General features: G+C 49.3%; 1 protein-coding gene across 1 annotated transcript in view; it reads right to left on the bottom strand.

Annotated features, from left to right (window-relative positions):
* Positions 1-11,440: 11,440 nt before the first annotated feature.
* The window catches only part of MAVS (mitochondrial antiviral signaling protein), an 8,996-nt gene continuing 3,355 nt past the window's right edge, over positions 11,441-17,081 (bottom strand). The window contains exons 3-6 of the mRNA XM_012557476.2: positions 16,134-16,297; positions 15,253-15,409; positions 12,723-13,306; positions 11,441-11,881 (exon numbers count right to left, since the gene is read on the bottom strand). Of these exons, the coding sequence (XP_012412930.1) occupies positions 11,441-11,881; positions 12,723-13,306; positions 15,253-15,409; positions 16,134-16,297 (1,346 nt within the window). The remainder of the gene's footprint in view (positions 11,882-12,722; positions 13,307-15,252; positions 15,410-16,133; positions 16,298-17,081) is intronic.

Genomic DNA, 17,081 nt, shown 5'->3' with positions numbered 1-17,081 from the left:
TATACCACACTTTGTCTATCCATTTATCCATTGATGGACATTTGGGTTGTTTCCATCTTTTGGCTATTGTGCATAGTGCTGCTATGAATATTCATGTACCATTATTTATTTGAATACCTGTTTTCAATTATTTTGCATATACAGTACACCTAGAGTGGAATTGCTAGGTCATATGGAAATTCTAAGGAGTTCTGGTGATGCAGTGGTTGAAGTACTCAGCTGCTAACCAAAAGGATGGGGGTTTGAACCCACCAGTCGCTCCATGGGAGAAAGATGTGGCAGTCTGCTTCCTTAAAGATTACAGCCTTGGAAACCCTATGAGGCAGTTCTACTCTGTCGTTTAGGGAGGGTCACTATGAGTCAGAATCGACTCGATGGCAGTGGGTGGGTTATGGTTAATTCTATGTTTAACTTTTTGACGAACTCTCCATCAGTTTTTCACCTACTGATGTTAGCAGCCATTGGTGATCATGCCTAGATCCATTATTTCATTGTCATTGTTAGATGCTATCAAGTCAGTTCTGACTCATAGCAACCCTATGTACAACAGAAGGAAACACTGCCTGGTCCTGTGCCATCTCATAATCATTGCTATGTTTGAGCCTGTTGTTGTAGGCACTGTGACAGTCTATCTCCTTGAGGGTCTTCCTTTTTTTTGCTGACCCTTTACTTTACCAAGCATGATGTCCTCCAGGGACTGGTCCCTCCTGATAACATGTCTAAAGTACATGAGACGAAGCCTCGCTATCCTCGCTTCTAAAGAGCATCCTGGCTGTACTTCTTTCAAGACAGATATGTTCATTCTTCTGGCAGTCCATGGTATATTTAATATTCTTCGCCAACACCATAATTCAAATTCATCAATTCTTCTTTGATCTTCCTTATTCATTGTCCAGCTTTCACATGCATATGGGGCAATTGAAAATACCATGGCTTGGGTCAGGTGCACCTTAGTCCTCAAAGTGACATCTTTGCTTTTTAACACTTTAAAGAGGTCTTTTGCAGCGTATTTGCCCAATGCAATATGTCATTTGATTTCTTGACTGCTGCTTCCATCGACATTGATTGTGGATCATTCCAAAACCAAACCTGTTGCCATCGAGTCCCCAGAGGACAGAGTAGAACTGTCCCATAGGGTTTCCAAGGAGCAGCTGGTGGATTTGAACTGCCGACCCTTTAGTTAGCAGCCGAACTCTTAACCACTGCACCACCAGGGCTCTGTGGATCATTTTAAACAAACCAACCCACTGCTGTCGAGTCGATTCCGACTCATAGCAACCCCATCCAAGGCTGTAAATCTCTATGAAAGCGGACTGCTACATCTTTTTCCAGTGGAGCTGCTGCTGGTTTTGAACCACTGACCCTTCAGTTAGCAGTTGATCGCTTTAACCACTGTGCCACCGATATTCTAATTCTATTGTTCCTTCTGCACATAACTAACTGGAATTCTTTTATAAAGAGAAACCTTCCTTTTTCAACTCTGGAATCTTGACGTCCAACTCACACAGAAAAGGTAGAGTGATGATTGATTTTTTTCCCTTCATTAATCAGTTTTCAGAATCAGTTGTTTTCCTGACATCCTCCAGAGGTGACCAATGTGTTATTTTCTTTTTAGTATTATTATGAACTCATAGACTTCTAAAACATATTTTACTAATTTTAATTCATTGGAGTCATTATGTTTTTTAATTTTATTTTGTTGTTGTTGAGAATACACAGCAAAACATACACCAATTCAACAGTTTCTAAATGTACAATTCAGTGACATTGATTATATTCTTCAAGTTCTGCAACCATTCTCACCCTCCTTTTCTGAGTTGTTCCTCCCCCATTAACCCACTGCCCCCTAAGCTTCCTATTTTATTCTTTCAAATTGTTGTTATCATTAGAAGAGCGTAGTCAATGTCACTTAAATGTGTATGTAAAAAAATTTTTGAAATGGCGTATCTTTGGCTATGTGTATTTTCACCAAAAAAAAAAAAAAAGTTGAGTATTTAGAGGGTTAAAATGTTGTGGGGTTGTTAACCAATGTCATAAAACAGCATGTGTGTTACTGTTACATGAGAAACTATCTGTTCTGTAAGCCTTCACCTGAAGTACAATAAAATATTAAAAAAAAAAAAAAATTGTTGTTATCAATTTGATCCCATATAGATAGTTCTTAAATGAGCATAATGCTCAAGGAAGACATTTTTTCCAGTTAAGCTAAACTATTGTTTGGTTTTAAGATGACTTCAGGGGATATTTTTGGTTTAAGGTTTAAAGATTGTCTCAGGGCAATAGTTTCAGGGGTTCATCCAGCCTCTATGACTCTAGAAAGTCTGAAGTCCACTAGAATTTGAAACTGTTTTGCGTTTCCCCTTTTTGATCAGGATTCTTCTATAGAATTTTTTATCAAAATGGTCAGTGATCAGCATCCAGTTCTTCTGATCTCATTGCAAAGTAGGCAGTTGTTCACGGAGGCAATTAGCCACACATTCCATATCCTCCTCCTGTTCTTGACTCTCCTTCTTCTTCTCTTGCTCCAGGTGAATAGAGACCAATTGTTATGCCTTGGATGACCACTTGCAAGCTTTTAAGACCCCAGGCACTACTCATTGAACTAGAAGCTAAAGTAGAAGCACTAAACACGTTATTAGGCCAATTAACTGACATGTCTCATGAACCTATGACCCTAAACCCCCAAACCAAGGAACTAAATCCCATGAGGCATCTGGTTGTATATAAGCAACTTCAGCAGCTACTCTTTTTTGTTTGTTTTGGTTTTGTAAGTATATCACACAACTTTTGTCAATTCAACATTTTACAGGTGTACAACTTACTGACAGCACTTACAGTAATCAGCTGTGCAACCCTACCCTTAATCAGTGCGATTTTTCCATCACCATAAACTGAAACTCAGTATTTCGTAAGCAATAACCCCCCCTTGACTCCTCCCTCCCACCCCTGGTAACCATTAATAAACTTTGGCCTCTAATACATTGTCAGAGTCACTATTCTTTTTAATGTTCAAATCGTCCCACGTTTGGCCAACGGAAGAGTGTCCAGACTGACTTCTGAGTCTTTTAAACATGACTCCAGTAGTCTTCAATTTTTGCTATTGTTAGTTGCCGTCTAGTTGCTTCTGATTAATGGCAACACCATGTGTGCAGAGTAGAACTGCTCCATAGGGTTTTCAAGGCTGTGACCTTTTAGAAGCAGATCACCAGGCCTGTCTTCCAAGACACCTCTGGGTGGGTTTGAACTGCCAACTTTTTGCTAATAGTTGAGCGCTTAACTGTTTCTCTGATTTTTTTATCTTTTATCTTATTTGGAAAATCCAAGTTCTTATCAACATTAACTACTTATTTGCTTTATCATCCAATGTATAGATAATAGTTTCAGAATAAGAATATTAATATCATTACCAACAATGTGATTACTGAATAGTGTTTAAGAGTCTTTGCAGTTCTTTTTGTCCTTAGGATATATTGCACTAAGGATGAAAACTCAAATTGTTGTGCTTTAAAGTCATTTGAAATGATTCCTCTCTGTGTAGTTCTGTCACCAACTAGATACACAATTGGGTTTTTTTTTTAATTCAATTTTTAGGGACTTAGAAAAAATTATTTTTGTTATATAATTATGTAAAATATTAACATGGTTCCAAAGTGAAATCTATAAAACAAGGCACGTTCAGAGAAGTCTAGCTTCCATCCTTGAATCTACCGACCTTTTCCCTCCCTCTGTCCCTCTATAAAACCTGTTGCCATTGAGTCGGTTCTGACTCATGGTGTCTCTCTATAGGTAACCATTTTTTAAATTAGTTTTTGGTTTACTCTTCAATAAAAAAAAATTTATTTCTTAAATAAAAGATTATATACTATATGCGTTCTTCCTTTTTTTTTTTTTTTACTTAGGAACACATAGCAATACACAGATTGCCTCATTCCTGTTTTCAGCTGCATAGTACTCTAGTGCATGAGTATGCCATAGTTTATTTAGTCAATGTCTTATTGATGGATAGCTGGATTATTTTGCTGGTCTTCTGCTATTTACAAAGAGTGCTGTAATGAATAGCCTTGGTCATACATTTTTGTTTATTTTTCCCAATGTATCTTTGGCTTACAGTTATAAAAATGGGATTGCTGCTTCAAAGAATAAATGTATGTCATTTTACAGAACAGTGCCAAATTCCCCTCCTGTGGTACACAGCTACTAAAGTAGCTCCAAGTGACCCCCACTTCCTGGTAAATTGCTCCTTGAGTACAATTCATACAAGTAATGGGATGTCACTTCTGAGATTAAGTTACAAAAGAGTGTGACTTCCGTTTTGCTCACACTCTTTCTCTCTTGTTCACTCTAATGAAGCAAACTACCATATTGTGTGCTGTCCTATCCGAAGATCCACAGGGCAAGAAACTGAGGATGGCCTCTGGCCAATAGTCCAGAGGAACTGAGGCCCCCAGTCAACAGCCCATGGGAAACTGAATCCTGCCAACAACCACATGAGGGAGCTTGGAATGAATCCTTTCCGAGCTGATCCTTGAGATGACCTCAGCCCTCCTGACCCCTTGATTATAGCCTTGTGAGAGACCCTGAGCCAGAGGACACAGCTAACCTGAACACGGAATCCTGATCCACAGAAGCTGTGAAGTACTAAATGTTATTAAGTCACTACATTTTGGCATAATTTATCATGTAGCAATGGATAACTAATATGCCTCCATATGGGTTGTTAGGTATGCTTCTAACTGTTAAATGACTATAGGGAGAATGCGAATTAATCAATTGAGGTCAGTTGGCCAAGGGTCTTCAGTGGCACTGTGTGGGGCTTGTCTCTGGATAGAGACGGCAGGAGGGAAAGTGGGGGAGGACCCAAAGGTTCTGCTGATGTTCACTGCACTAGCCTCAACTACTAGTGGCAACTGGCCACGGTGGGTCAACAGTGATTTGGATGGCCCCTCATCCTCCACATGGTGAAAAAAATCCAGAACCAAAGCGTCTTCAGTCAACCGACATAATGACCAAATAGAGGACTGTTAATATGAACTAATTCAATTCAACAAAGACCTATTATTAAGCTTGGCAATAATACTTGTGGGGTGCAACAGGGAGCTGTAGAGGAAACTGGAGGCCAGAAGGCCCTGTACCCCACTGCTATGAACAGGACCTCAGGCCCTAAGCTAAGGATGAGATTAAGTCAGGGTTATAAAATGGCACAAGGTCCCTGGGTGGTGCAAATGGGTTGTGCTCAACTACTAAAGTTTGGTGATTCAAACCCCCCCAGCAATGCCACAGAAGAAAGGCCTAGTGCTCTATTTCTGTAAAGATTACAGCCAAGAAAACCCATGGAGCAGTTCTACTCTGTAACACAAGTCAGAATCAACTCAACAGCAATGAGCTTGGTTTGGTTTTATAAAATGGCCCAGAAGCACGTGGAAGAAAGGTAGGGAATGATGTCCATCCATAAACACCTCTGGAAAGAGAATAAGATTGCAGGGTAGTGGAGGGTACTTTCAGTGTGACTCTTTGTCCTTAGAAAAGGGCTCCTTAGAAATGCAGAGTCTCCAGTCACACTCTAGACTTAGTCAGAACCTTCATTTTAAAATGATCCTCAGAGGATTTTTGTGTATAATACTGACATTTTAGAACCTCTGGCCTATGTTGCTCTGTGTAGTTTGGGGTTTTAATTTTTTTTACACCAAGCATGTTTTCATGTATTACCTGTGTAGTTGAAAAAATGCTTACATTAGACTAAATTATAAGAAAGGTGAACATTCAGAAGGGAGACTGACATCCCTGGACTGGATGGGAGGGACAGAGTCCACTGAGCCAGCAGAGGAGACAGCCCGCCACACCCTGAGAGTCAGAGGGCTTGTCTCTGGGTAGAGATGGCAGGAGGGAAAGTAGGGGAGGACCCAAAGGTTCTGCTTACGTTCACCACACTAACCTCAACTACTAGTGGCGTCTGGCCACGGTGGGCCCTCATAACTGCAGGCTGAATGAAGAAACAGCTGAAGGACCCCCAATTCTAGAAGTAGTAATGGGGCCTGCTATATGCAGATGAGTGTCTGTGGGCTCACAATCTTAAGAACATTGTCATGACAGCAAGTAGAAAAAAAATTAAAGCAATTCTTGCAGCAATTACCACACTTTCTCTCTTTCCCAGTTCCTTTGGACAAGCCTCCTGCAAGAAGCCGATTTCCAGCTGCATGGGAAAATGAAAGCATTATTTTTCTCTTTCTTCTTATGTTAAAATACAAGCGAATTGATTAAATAGAAGACAGCGCCTGATTGCTAGGAAATCAGTGATTCAGATGGATTCGTAAGATGAAGCAGTGGCACCTGGGTATGGGGGAGGGGGTGGCGCGGAGGTGGAGGAAGCTGGTGTAGCCTGTCCAGGGCCAAGGACACTCAAGGATGATGGAAATGAGCTCTGGAGGAAGAAGGATTTGACATCACTTGGCCCAGCCCTCACAGTTCACAGGTCCTGGAGGGTAAGAGGCACTTTCACCCTTCTCCACCTCCCTTCTGTCTTCAAGGACAGGGGAATCCTTTAACAAATAATGTCTACTAAATCAAACTGGCCTCCTGAGGCCTGAGATTTTAGGATCGTGCCCCCTGCCCCACCTTACCCAACATTAGGGCGTTAAGCTGGACACACACAATGAGTATAATCGTATTGCTACACATCCCTGAGAATACATTGATCATATATTGCATGCTGTTACACAGTTATATCAGGTGGTAGATCTTGGCACACTGGGCAGGGATATGCTGATGTTAAAATCTCTTTAAATGGGGCATTGGGCTCCAGATACCCAATCAGCTGTGGGTCATGGGCATAGAAACCATCTAGCTCTGAGCCCCAGGGTCCGTCTCCCCTGGTCTTTCCTCCCTCCCAGTCTTACAGGCCAGCTGTAAATTAGGTTGATGCTGGTTAAATGAGTTAATATATGTAAAGCACTTAGCACAATGCCTGGCACACAGCGAGGGTATGTGGTTAGTGGTAGCCATTATTATGATTGCTGTTGTTAATTAACCCTTGCCACAGCAAGAAGTGAGGAATGCTCAGAATGCTCTGCTCGGGGTGACCATGTCCCAGCCCCGTATGTGAGCTTCGTGGCCCTGGGCTAAAGGGGAAAGAACAGTAAGGTGAGCACAGGGGAGTTATCACTTGGGATCATTGTCAAGGACCCTGGATACTACTTTCCCTGGAGGTCGAGGTGTTTCTTGGCCACCAGCTGTGTGACAGCGTGTCCATGGAACGCATGGTACCTTAAGGCCTGAGTGACTACATTCCCAGGAGATAAGAGCAGGAGTCATGTTGCAGTTTGAAGCTTCTCCAGCATGGAAATTTCTGTCTGCTGGAAGGGCTGTCAGAGCCTAGAGGAAGCCCCTGGTACAAGAGGGCAAGCTGTCACTGGGCAGCACCCCATCAATTGTCACTTCTCCAGGACAGGCACCTCCTCAATAAACAGGGGTCCAATGCTGATCACACTTTGAGCTGGTTCAAGGACAGAAGCGTCACCCACAAAGAAACCAAGAGGAGAGTGCCTGGTGATTTAGAAAATAATATTGGAATCAGTATTCCCTGTCCTTGAGCACAGAGAATGTAACCCAGCTGGAGCTGGGCTCACAAGGGCTCACGAGGACACATCAACTGGGCCCTGAAGTATAAAGACAGTAGCTAAAATAATCTTGGAAAATATCTTTTAGGGAACCTGTCACATAAGCCATTCAAACAGAACACAAAAGACTTTCCACTCTTATCTTCTTCTATTAGCATTTAGTGAATAGAAAATTTGTTGGACCAACGAAGACTCTCCTGACCGTCATTACTGAAACCTGTGCCAATAATTGTTAAGAAAGACAATTCAAAATGTAGGATCACAGTTTCTAGCCAATCTGTGAAAAGTTGAAGCTTTCAATGGTTTTGTCCACTTGTAATGTTAATATATACTGATGACTCTGTATGTTCCTTGGACTCGGACAAACATGGCTCTAGCAGCATGCTTGTCCGTTTTCCCTTTCTTGTCTATTCTGTAATATTCTTTGGACTCGGGTAGACATGGCTGTAGCAGCATGCTTGTCCGTTTTCCCACTTTTGCTTTCTCTGTAATTTCGTTAGACTCAGGCAGGCATGACTGTGGCAGCATGCTTGTCCACTTCCCACTTTTGCCTCTTTGACTATATGCCCAATAAAACTTACTTTTTGCTTTACTAAACTTTGTGATGTTTTTACCCTACAGCACTGGTTACTTATTACCTAAGGCCGCCCTGGAGAAAATAGAGGGCCTTTGCCACAAAATCCTCCTGACCCATGTTGCTCTGTGGCTTCCTGAACCCTTCAATCTCTGACATAAAAATGACCTTACAGAAAACGGGGAAGCGGGCAGGGATGAAAGAATTATTGAAGCTGGGCAGTGGGAGTTCAAGTCTCTCTACTTTTGGTTTTGAAATTTTTCCATAATAAAAGTGATTTTTTAAAATAAGCTATTAATAATCTGAGGCCTGGCTAGGTTAAGGGCATCTCTCTGACCTTTGGCTAGAAGTCCCCTCAATCTGCATCCAGCAAAGGAACAAGGTGAAGTGTGGCATCGGTCTGGCTTCATTAGGTCATCAGGCAGGGTCTGCTGGTGCTTCCTAGGAGAGAAGCAGGGGAGGCGCTTGTGCTTTGAGGAAGATGTAACAACATCAGCAGGAAAAAGAAGGTGAAGAGGGGTTACATGCAAGTACCTCTGCAGCTTGGGGGCAGTGCTTCAGTGGTAGAATTCTCTCCTTCCACGCAGGGAGACCTGGTTAAGTTCCTGGCCATCGCACCTCATGCGCAAGCCACCACCTGTCTGTCAGTGGAGGCTCGTGTGTTGTTATGATGCTGAAGAGGCTTCAGTGGAATCTGCAGACTAAGACAGGCTAGGAAGAAAGGCCTGGTGATCTACTTCCAAAAATCAGATAGTGAAAACCCTATGGATCACAACAGTCCAATCTGCAACTAATCATGGAGATGGCACAGGACCAGGCAGTGTGTTGTTCCACTGTGCATGGGGTCACCATGAGTTAGGGGACAACTTGATGGCAGCTTACAACCACTTCTGTAGCAGGTGATCCCAAGTACCCACTATGGGTGGCCAGGCCCACACCTAGGGTAGAGGTCCTCCCTCTCTCATTAGATTCTGGCCTCCACATTAGCCAGGCCATAACTGAGTCCTCCCCTCACATCTCCTGCAGCTGAAAGCCACACTCTAAACACAGGTCTGCAACCTGACATCGACCATCCCAAGCCCTCTCCTGGCCACACGCCTTGATATGCTGGCCAATTCCCACTCCTGTGTAAAGCTGGCATTTTAGAGGCCTCAGGCTGACAACAGCTGAAATAGGGATGGTGTGGAATGCAGGCCAAGTCAGGGCTTCTGGGCAGCTTGTGAGGAGTGCTGGGAAGTCTATCCATACCTCCTCTACCCATCACCCAAAGGTAACTCCCACAGTGGCTGGTCAGTGTGCTTGAAATTCCACTATTTGAGCCATCTGAGCATCATTCTCTGGGGCTACACATTGCTTTCTTGGGATACTTTGTTTTCAAAATTACCCTGGGAGGGTAACACATTAAAACTAGTGCCTGTGCGTAATTGTTCACTGAGCTGCTTGACATGGGTACCTGGGGCTGCGGGGTGGGAGTGAGGAGAGGTGGCTGGCTAAGAGTGAGGGTTGTGGGGAGTGGGGCAGGCAGCTGGGTAGGGACCACTCCCACTTTCAGGGTGCAGGTCGTTGGGTTCAGAGCCATAGGTTAAGAGAAGTCCCGAGGCAGACATCACAAGGTCACTGAGGAACCCCCAGGGCAGAACAGAGAAAGGCTGTAGCAGCTCAAGCAGGGTGCAGCACTCCGGGGCACGGCCCAGGAAGGCAGATAGCTTGGGGGTTAGCCACAGCCACCCCCACCCCTGAGGGTTCCCACGGCTCTTGCAGAGGCTCCTGTCTGCCCCTCCCCCTCACCTAGTGATGGATGCCTGAAGGGAACCCACAGAATACCCCAATCCACCCCACCATGTTTGTCGTGTAAATATAGCTAATGCGTGTGAGCTGGAGTAGAGGTAGGATGACCCACCTGCCTGTGAGGGGATGGGGAGAACTACCCAACCCCCACCCTGTGCGACTGCCCCAATGGACGCGCCTCCAACCCTACCGATTCTCCAACGCACCCGCCCACACCCGCCCGTAACCGCCCGTGGTAAAGTAAGGGGCAAACATAAAGAGGAGGTAGCAGGGGCTGGGTCTGCCTCCAGAAGCGGAGGCCAAGGCTCCAGTCCTTCCACACACATGACAATAACATGTATCCAATCTGAGAAAATGCCAGGCACCAGTCTAAGCTTTACACAGATAAAACTCCTTTAATCCTCACAACGCTGTGATATAGATACATACATATATATACATATGTATATATGCACATACATACTACTATTCACCTCATTTTACAGGTGAGAAAACTGAGGCACAGAGAGGTTAATATCTTGCCCAAGATCACAAAGCTAGTGGGAGGTGGAGCAGGATGAAGCCTAGGCTGCCCTAAACTTCAGAATCACACTTGTCCACTGTGCGTCCTGCACCGCATGCCCTCATCTCCGCCTGGCTGGCAGGGAGAGGTGGCCACCCACTCTGGACCAGGCACTTAGCAAACAGTGTATGCTTCAATCTCAGAAGAACCCAGTGATACTCACAGTGCACATCAGGAGGCAAAACCAGAGAAGTCAGATAGCCTGCCGGGGCCACACAGCCCAGGAGGGGCAGAATGGAAATCCAAACCTCTGCCCCACCAGGCACCCCCTCCCCAACCTGTGGAGAGTGCTGAAGAAAATAACGGAGGCCAGGAGGGAGGGACAGAGGAGGAGGAGGACGGGCGAGGAGGCGGGATATGGAGGTGAGGGCTGGAGACAGACTCAGGGAGGTGGTCCTCAGGCCTGGCAGCTGCCTACAGGGTTCCAGGGAACGTCTGAAGCTCCCTGGATGACCTGGTGGAGACCAGGAGGTGCAGGGGACCCAAAGCAGTCCAGTCACAGGAGATCTGCCATGCTGGCCCTCCCACCCACTCCAGTGCACAGCCTCAGGCCCCCTGTGTGTCCCCATCCTGTATACCTGCCCTCAGCCTCCTGGAGACATGGGTAGGATCGGGGGTGCTGGATCTCCTGACCCATGGGCTTGGACAAACAGGGATGAGCAGGTCTAGAGTGCAAGGGGCAGCCCACGGCCCAGAAAGCCAAGGATGGTGCAAGACCCATAGAGACCACTAGCTGGGATGGAAACCCTGTCTCCCACCCACTGGGCCTTTCCTTTCCCTCAGACCCCACCCCCACTGGCCCGGCTAAAGGGACAAGGGGGTTGGACAGGCCTGCTCCAGAGAGGGAGGCCAGGGTACTGCTAGGAAGGGAGCAGATGTGTGGTGGAGAGGGCCCGAGGGGCTTCAATGGAGTAGGCGCCGCCGGTACAGCACGGTCAGGATTGTGGCCATGAGTGCCGCAGCCGCAGCTGCCCCGAGCCATGGAGCCCAGACCACCGTGATGGCCGGCATCTCCTGCACCGGGGGCTGTGGGGCGGCACGTGATCCAGGGTTGCCATCCAGGAGGTCAGCAGTGGGGCTCTCAGTCACATGGATCTCAAAGGAGTCCGTGGACCTGGACACATACTCGTCTTCCTCTGGGATGTTACTGGGCCCTGCGTCCTGGGAGTAGCTGCGGCTGATGGCTAGGTCCTCAGAGGAGCCGGAGAACGGCTGGCTGTCTATCCGGGATACTAGCACCCCTGGCTTGGTCAGCTCTTGCTCTGAGCCCACGGTCTCCAAACTGCTGTCTGGCCAAGGAGAGCTGCCTCCAGTGCCTGCAGGTGCTGGAGCCGCTGGGGTCTCCTGGGAAAGAGAGGAAGGTGCTGGGTGGGATGGGAGGTGGGGGTAGTGGCTGGAGACAAGCGGGTTGGGCAGCCCTACCCCTAAGCCAGGGAATGAACTAGTACTGCACCCTCCCAGTCCCAGCCTATAATGGCCCTGGGGCTACTAGCTCTTGGGGACCCAACTCATTGGTGTTATAGAAAGCAGTGGAGGAGAAGGGGACCAAGGCCCTGCAGCAGCCCTTGGTGGGGTGTGGCCCCATCTTGCACTAACATTCTGTAGGGCCAGAGGCCCGGCCATTCACCTAGGGAGCCCCACAGACTTGGTTCCTCCAGGTAGATGGCAGCAGTAGGACTAGGGGAAGGGCTGGGAGGGGACAGCTGTGGGGGGCTGGGCCTGGGCTGCTACCCATTAGGCCCTGGTCATGGAGGGGCAGGCCAGACATCCTGGTGGTGAAGAGCAAGGCATCAAGGCAGGCAGACCACCCACTCTACCCTTCGCTGGCTGCTCTCAAGTGACCCTCACTTCCTTATCTGCAAAGTGGGGTTGCTAAGGCTAATGGGGAGCTGTGAGCGCTAAATGAGTTAATGCACATGAACGGTGGAGGTGCCCCACCATGCCTGACACCCTCGAGGCATCCACACTTAGAAGTTCTAATGACTGTTATTACTCCTGGAGAACATGAGGTGGGCTCTAGATGAGGCCAGTTCTCAGCTGTCCCTACACCCTCAAGGAGAGGCCCTAGACTAGGCCAGGCTGGACACAGAAAAGGATTGGGGGAGGGTTCAAGGACAGGGCCAGGAGGGCAAGCTCTCCTAGGGGGAAGGGGCTTGGGTCACTGCTAGGAGGGGCGAGGACTCACCTCTGGTCTGCTGCTGCTCTTGCTGGTGGGCACTGTGTTGGCAGGCACCTCATTGGGCACCACACTAGCGGGCATCCTGTGGTCAGACCCCAAGCCAGTGGACGCTTTGGATGGCACTGTGCCAACATGCACTGAGTTGGTGGGCAACCTGGATGGAAGCACGTTAGAGGGCATTGTACCAGGGGGCTTCAAACTGGTGGGTAACTTGGAGGGTGCTGTGCTGGCAAAGGTCGAGGTGGCAGGCGCTTTGGATGGCACTGTGTTCACAGGCATCATGGGCAACTTGGAAGGTGCTGTGCTGGTGCGTGCTGAGTTGGTGGGCACTCTGGTGGGTGCTGTGCTGGTGGTCACAGGGTTGGTGGGCACCCCTGTCTCACTGGAGCAGATGGTAACCTTGGCCTGGTCACCAGCACCTCCTGCAGAAGCCAAGCCAGTGGGTGTGGAGGAGGAGGAGGTACCAGTGGACGGAGATGACAATGGGGGTCCAGGCAAGCGGCTTGCCCTGGGGATGGAGCGGGCCAGGGGCTGGAAGGAGACTGACGGAGACACAGGCCCACGGGGTGACAGGGGGCTGGAGACCACACCTGCAGATGGCAAAACAACAGTGGAAATACAAACCCACAGGACTGTTCCTAAAATACAGTTACTCTGGGATCAGAGGGCTAGAGAAGGGTCCCTCTGTCCCCGGTCACACCACCCCAACAGCAGCCAGGCCTCCCAGTCTCCTGCCTGTGGGGGAGGCTCCACAGCCCCTTTGGATACCTCTCCTAGGCCTGCAAGCACATCCTTGTGTTCTGTCTATCCTCACTCCTTGACCTGCTGCCATCCCACAGGAGTGAAATGGGCCCCCCCCATAGCCCCTAAGAGTGTGAAGATCATCATTAATTATTCTGTTTTTTCTTCTGCCTGGGACCTCCTCCTTTCCTCCTGTGTCTGCCTTTTCTATCTTCTTAGCCTGCTGGAATCCTGGCGGCGCCCCCCACTGCTGTCCTTCCTCCTCCCACCAACAGCAGCAAGAGCAATCTGGATCAGGCAGGGGGTAACAGGAGGCACAAGCAGACCAGTTCACACCAGTCACGGGGGCACCAGAGGCCCAGCCGGCCCAGTGTGTGCAAATCTCCTAGGAGGCCTAAGGGCTTGGGGGAGGGGAGAGGCAGGGACAAGGCCACCTCTGGGAGGAGGGCCTGCCCTGGGGGGAGCAGGAGGTAGCAGGTGGCAGGTGGTGATAGTTCATAAAGATGGCCACATGGGGATCTGGACTTCACTGGACTCTGTGAAAACACACATGGCCAGGTCCTACGGCTGACAAAGGCCAGGGGTGATTCTGACGTGATACCCCAATCTAACACCACAGATCCTCAGGGAGCCTGCATCCAGGAACATATGAAAACCTAGGTGTCCTTTGCCTCCCTGGTCCACACTTGCATTTCCCGAAAGGTGTCCCATGGCAATTAATGTTGCAAAGTGCAAATGGGTCCTTGCAGAAAAGTTTTGGGGAGACAGGAGTGTGGGGCACTAAGATAGCTTCTCCAAGCTTTGAACTGCTCATGTACCCTGTGGCTGTCCCAGGGGCACTGAGTACTGGCTGGGCACCAGTGTCCCGTAGAATAGTTTGGGAAGTAGTGGTGCAGAGAGATGCCAGCCAGCCTGGAAGGTTAGGAGGAACAACTGTATACTCCTGAGGGGGAGCACTGAGGTCTAGTGCCGGCGTCCAGGCCTCTGGCTGATGAAGATCATACTGAGAAATTTTATGGGCTGAGAAGTTTTAGTGACATGCTGGGGGCTGGAGATCTCTTTGGAGTGGGGTAGTGCCTAAAGGCTCCCCTGCCCACAGCTGGCCCAGCCCTGTACACCCCTCACTACTGTCCTCCAGGTCCTGGCTGATCCTGCCCCACTGAGCCTCCGCCACTGTCCTCCAGGTCCTGGCAGGTCCCTTTGGTGGAGTGCAGAAATGGCCCTAATTCTCCTCTCCTCCCTGTATCCATGCCCTCGGCCATGTGACTGTCAGCCCTCCCATCTAAGGATAGAGTCTGTTCTCCACTCCTCGAATCTGTGCTGGCCTGTAACTTGCATTGGCCCACACAACCGGGCAGGCGTGACTGGGTCCATTTTCAGCATATGCTTCAGGAACCCTCCCTCCCACTCAGAATTCTGCCCAGCTGCCAAGAGATGGGCTTGACTGCTGAAAGATGCGAGACCACGTGGAAAAGTCCCAGGTGTCCCAGCCAAAAGCCAGGAACAGAGATACCTAGCTGACCACTGACACAAGAAGGAACCCAGCCAAGACCAGAACTGAGTCAGCCCCAACTCCTGATCCATAGAATCATAAGTATTTTAAGCCACTGAATTTTGGAGTTGTTGGTTATGCAGCAATACTGATACTTCCTCTGAGGAATCAGGTTGCTCCCTGGGGTGAATTCTTTTTACTCTAACCCTTGCTTCCTGTCCAAGGAAGCCAGAGGGGCCACTCTAATCCTCAGCCTCACTGGGGAGGTCAGAGAGGCCCTTTACCTCCTGGTTCCGTGCATACCTGCTGTGTGGGTGCTGTCCAGGTCTGTGTCCTGCTCCTGATGCCTGCTGGAGGTCGGAGGGCTGAGGGCCGCCAGGTCAGAGGAGGGCCCCTGGGGCCCACCTGGCCTCCTCGGGACAGCCCCAGAGCTGGGTGTCTGCAGGGCTTCCTCTGATCTCTGCAAGAGGGAAAATGTGAAAAAGGCAGCCACTTCTCCCAGGAGCAGTAAAGGGTCTTATGCTCACAGGCCAGCTCCTACAGACCTCTGCCCATGCCATGGAGCACAGGGACCGAGGGAGCCCTCACTCAGCCCTGTCACTGCAGACCCTGTCCGCAGGGGACCTTGCACCCACTTCACAGAAAACACACACACCATCCGTGGGGACTCCCTGTCCATCTGTCTGGCTTTCCTCTCTGTGGCCACTGCCCAGACCCCTTTCCTGGGATTCAGGTCCACCATGTGGTATTTCCTGGACACCCCCTGCCCACTCATCACATCCGAATAGAATCAGTCATCCTCCTCTAAATGTGACTTTGCTAGCAGTAAGAACAGTCTCCCCATCCACCCCCTGTCCCATCACCTCCTGCTCCTCACTCTCCTCATCTGGTCATTCCCCAGGTCTCTTAACCCAGCTCAACATCTCATGTAGACCATTGCAAAGACCTCAACACTGTGGTCTCACGGCAGCTGGCTGAAAGTTGGCAGAGGGCTGAGGGCTGCCACGGGGTGAAGGCCTGGTCAGGGGCCTAGGAGCTGGGCTGGGCAGCTCCACAGGGGGATCCTCTGGGGTTTAGACATTAGGTCTGGTTTGTCGGGGGAGGCTTCTGGAAGGCTGGGTAGGCAGGAGTGGGCAGATAGGAACAAGAGAGCAGGTGGCCCAAGGCAGATGGTGAGAACGCACCTCCTCCTGAGACTCTGGCGGCTGGGTGTCCTGGACAGGCGTGGGGTAACTCGGCTTATCCTCTCTGTAGCTGTTATGGGGAGCGCTGGGGGCTGCAGCAGGCCCTGGAACCTCAGCGGAGACGGACAGTGGCTCCAGTGGGGCTGAGGGGCAATTCAGAGTCCCTGGAGGACAAAGCATTGTAGGAATCAGGGACGCCTAGTTATGGGAGAGGCTTGGGTGCTCTGAGGGACCCCCAGGCCTGTGGGCATCTGCACCCCACAGGTCCAAAAACTGTCCTGATGTGGGATGAGATGACAAGCATCACTGAAGGTGACGGGGCTGTGTGTGTGAGGGGGGCAGAATGGCCAGGAGTGGGAGGAAAAGAGGAGTTTGGGAGGACAAGAAGAGATAGAAGGAATGGGGAGGGGGAGGCTCACAGGCTTCTGACCCGCTAGACTGGTCAGCAGTCACTCCTTCTCTCTCCTCAGGCATTCTCCTCCTCATGGCTGCCACCAATAACTGACCCACCCTGAACTCTGCCTCCTCAGCCCCTCCCATTCCCCACCACAGCCCCTAACATTGGGGGACTTCACTGTTAATTTCCATAAAAGAAGAAAAGCAAGAAAGAAAGGAAGGAAGAGTAGAAGGGAGGGAGAAAGAGGGTGAAAGGAAAAGGGAGAGAGAGAGGGGAAGAAAGAGAGAGAGGGGAAGGGAGAGAGAGACGGGAAAGGACAGAGAGAGGGGAAGGGAGAGAGAGGGCAAGGGAGAGAGAGACGGGAAAGGAGAGAGAGAGGGGAAAGGAGAGAGAGACGGGAAAGGAGAGAGAGAGGGGAAAGGAGAGAGAGAGGGGAAAGGAGAGAGAGAGGGGAAAGGAGAGAGAGAGGGGAAAGGAGAGAGAGGGAAAGGAGAGAGAGGGGAAAGGAGAGAGAGAGGGGAAAGGAGAGAGAGAGGGGAAAGGAGAGAGAG

Source organism: Trichechus manatus, unplaced genomic scaffold, assembly GCF_000243295.1.
Source record: "Trichechus manatus latirostris isolate Lorelei unplaced genomic scaffold, TriManLat1.0 scaffold00104, whole genome shotgun sequence".
Lineage (NCBI taxonomy): Eukaryota > Metazoa > Chordata > Mammalia > Sirenia > Trichechidae > Trichechus > Trichechus manatus.
This window is presented reverse-complemented; position numbering and strand designations above follow the sequence as displayed.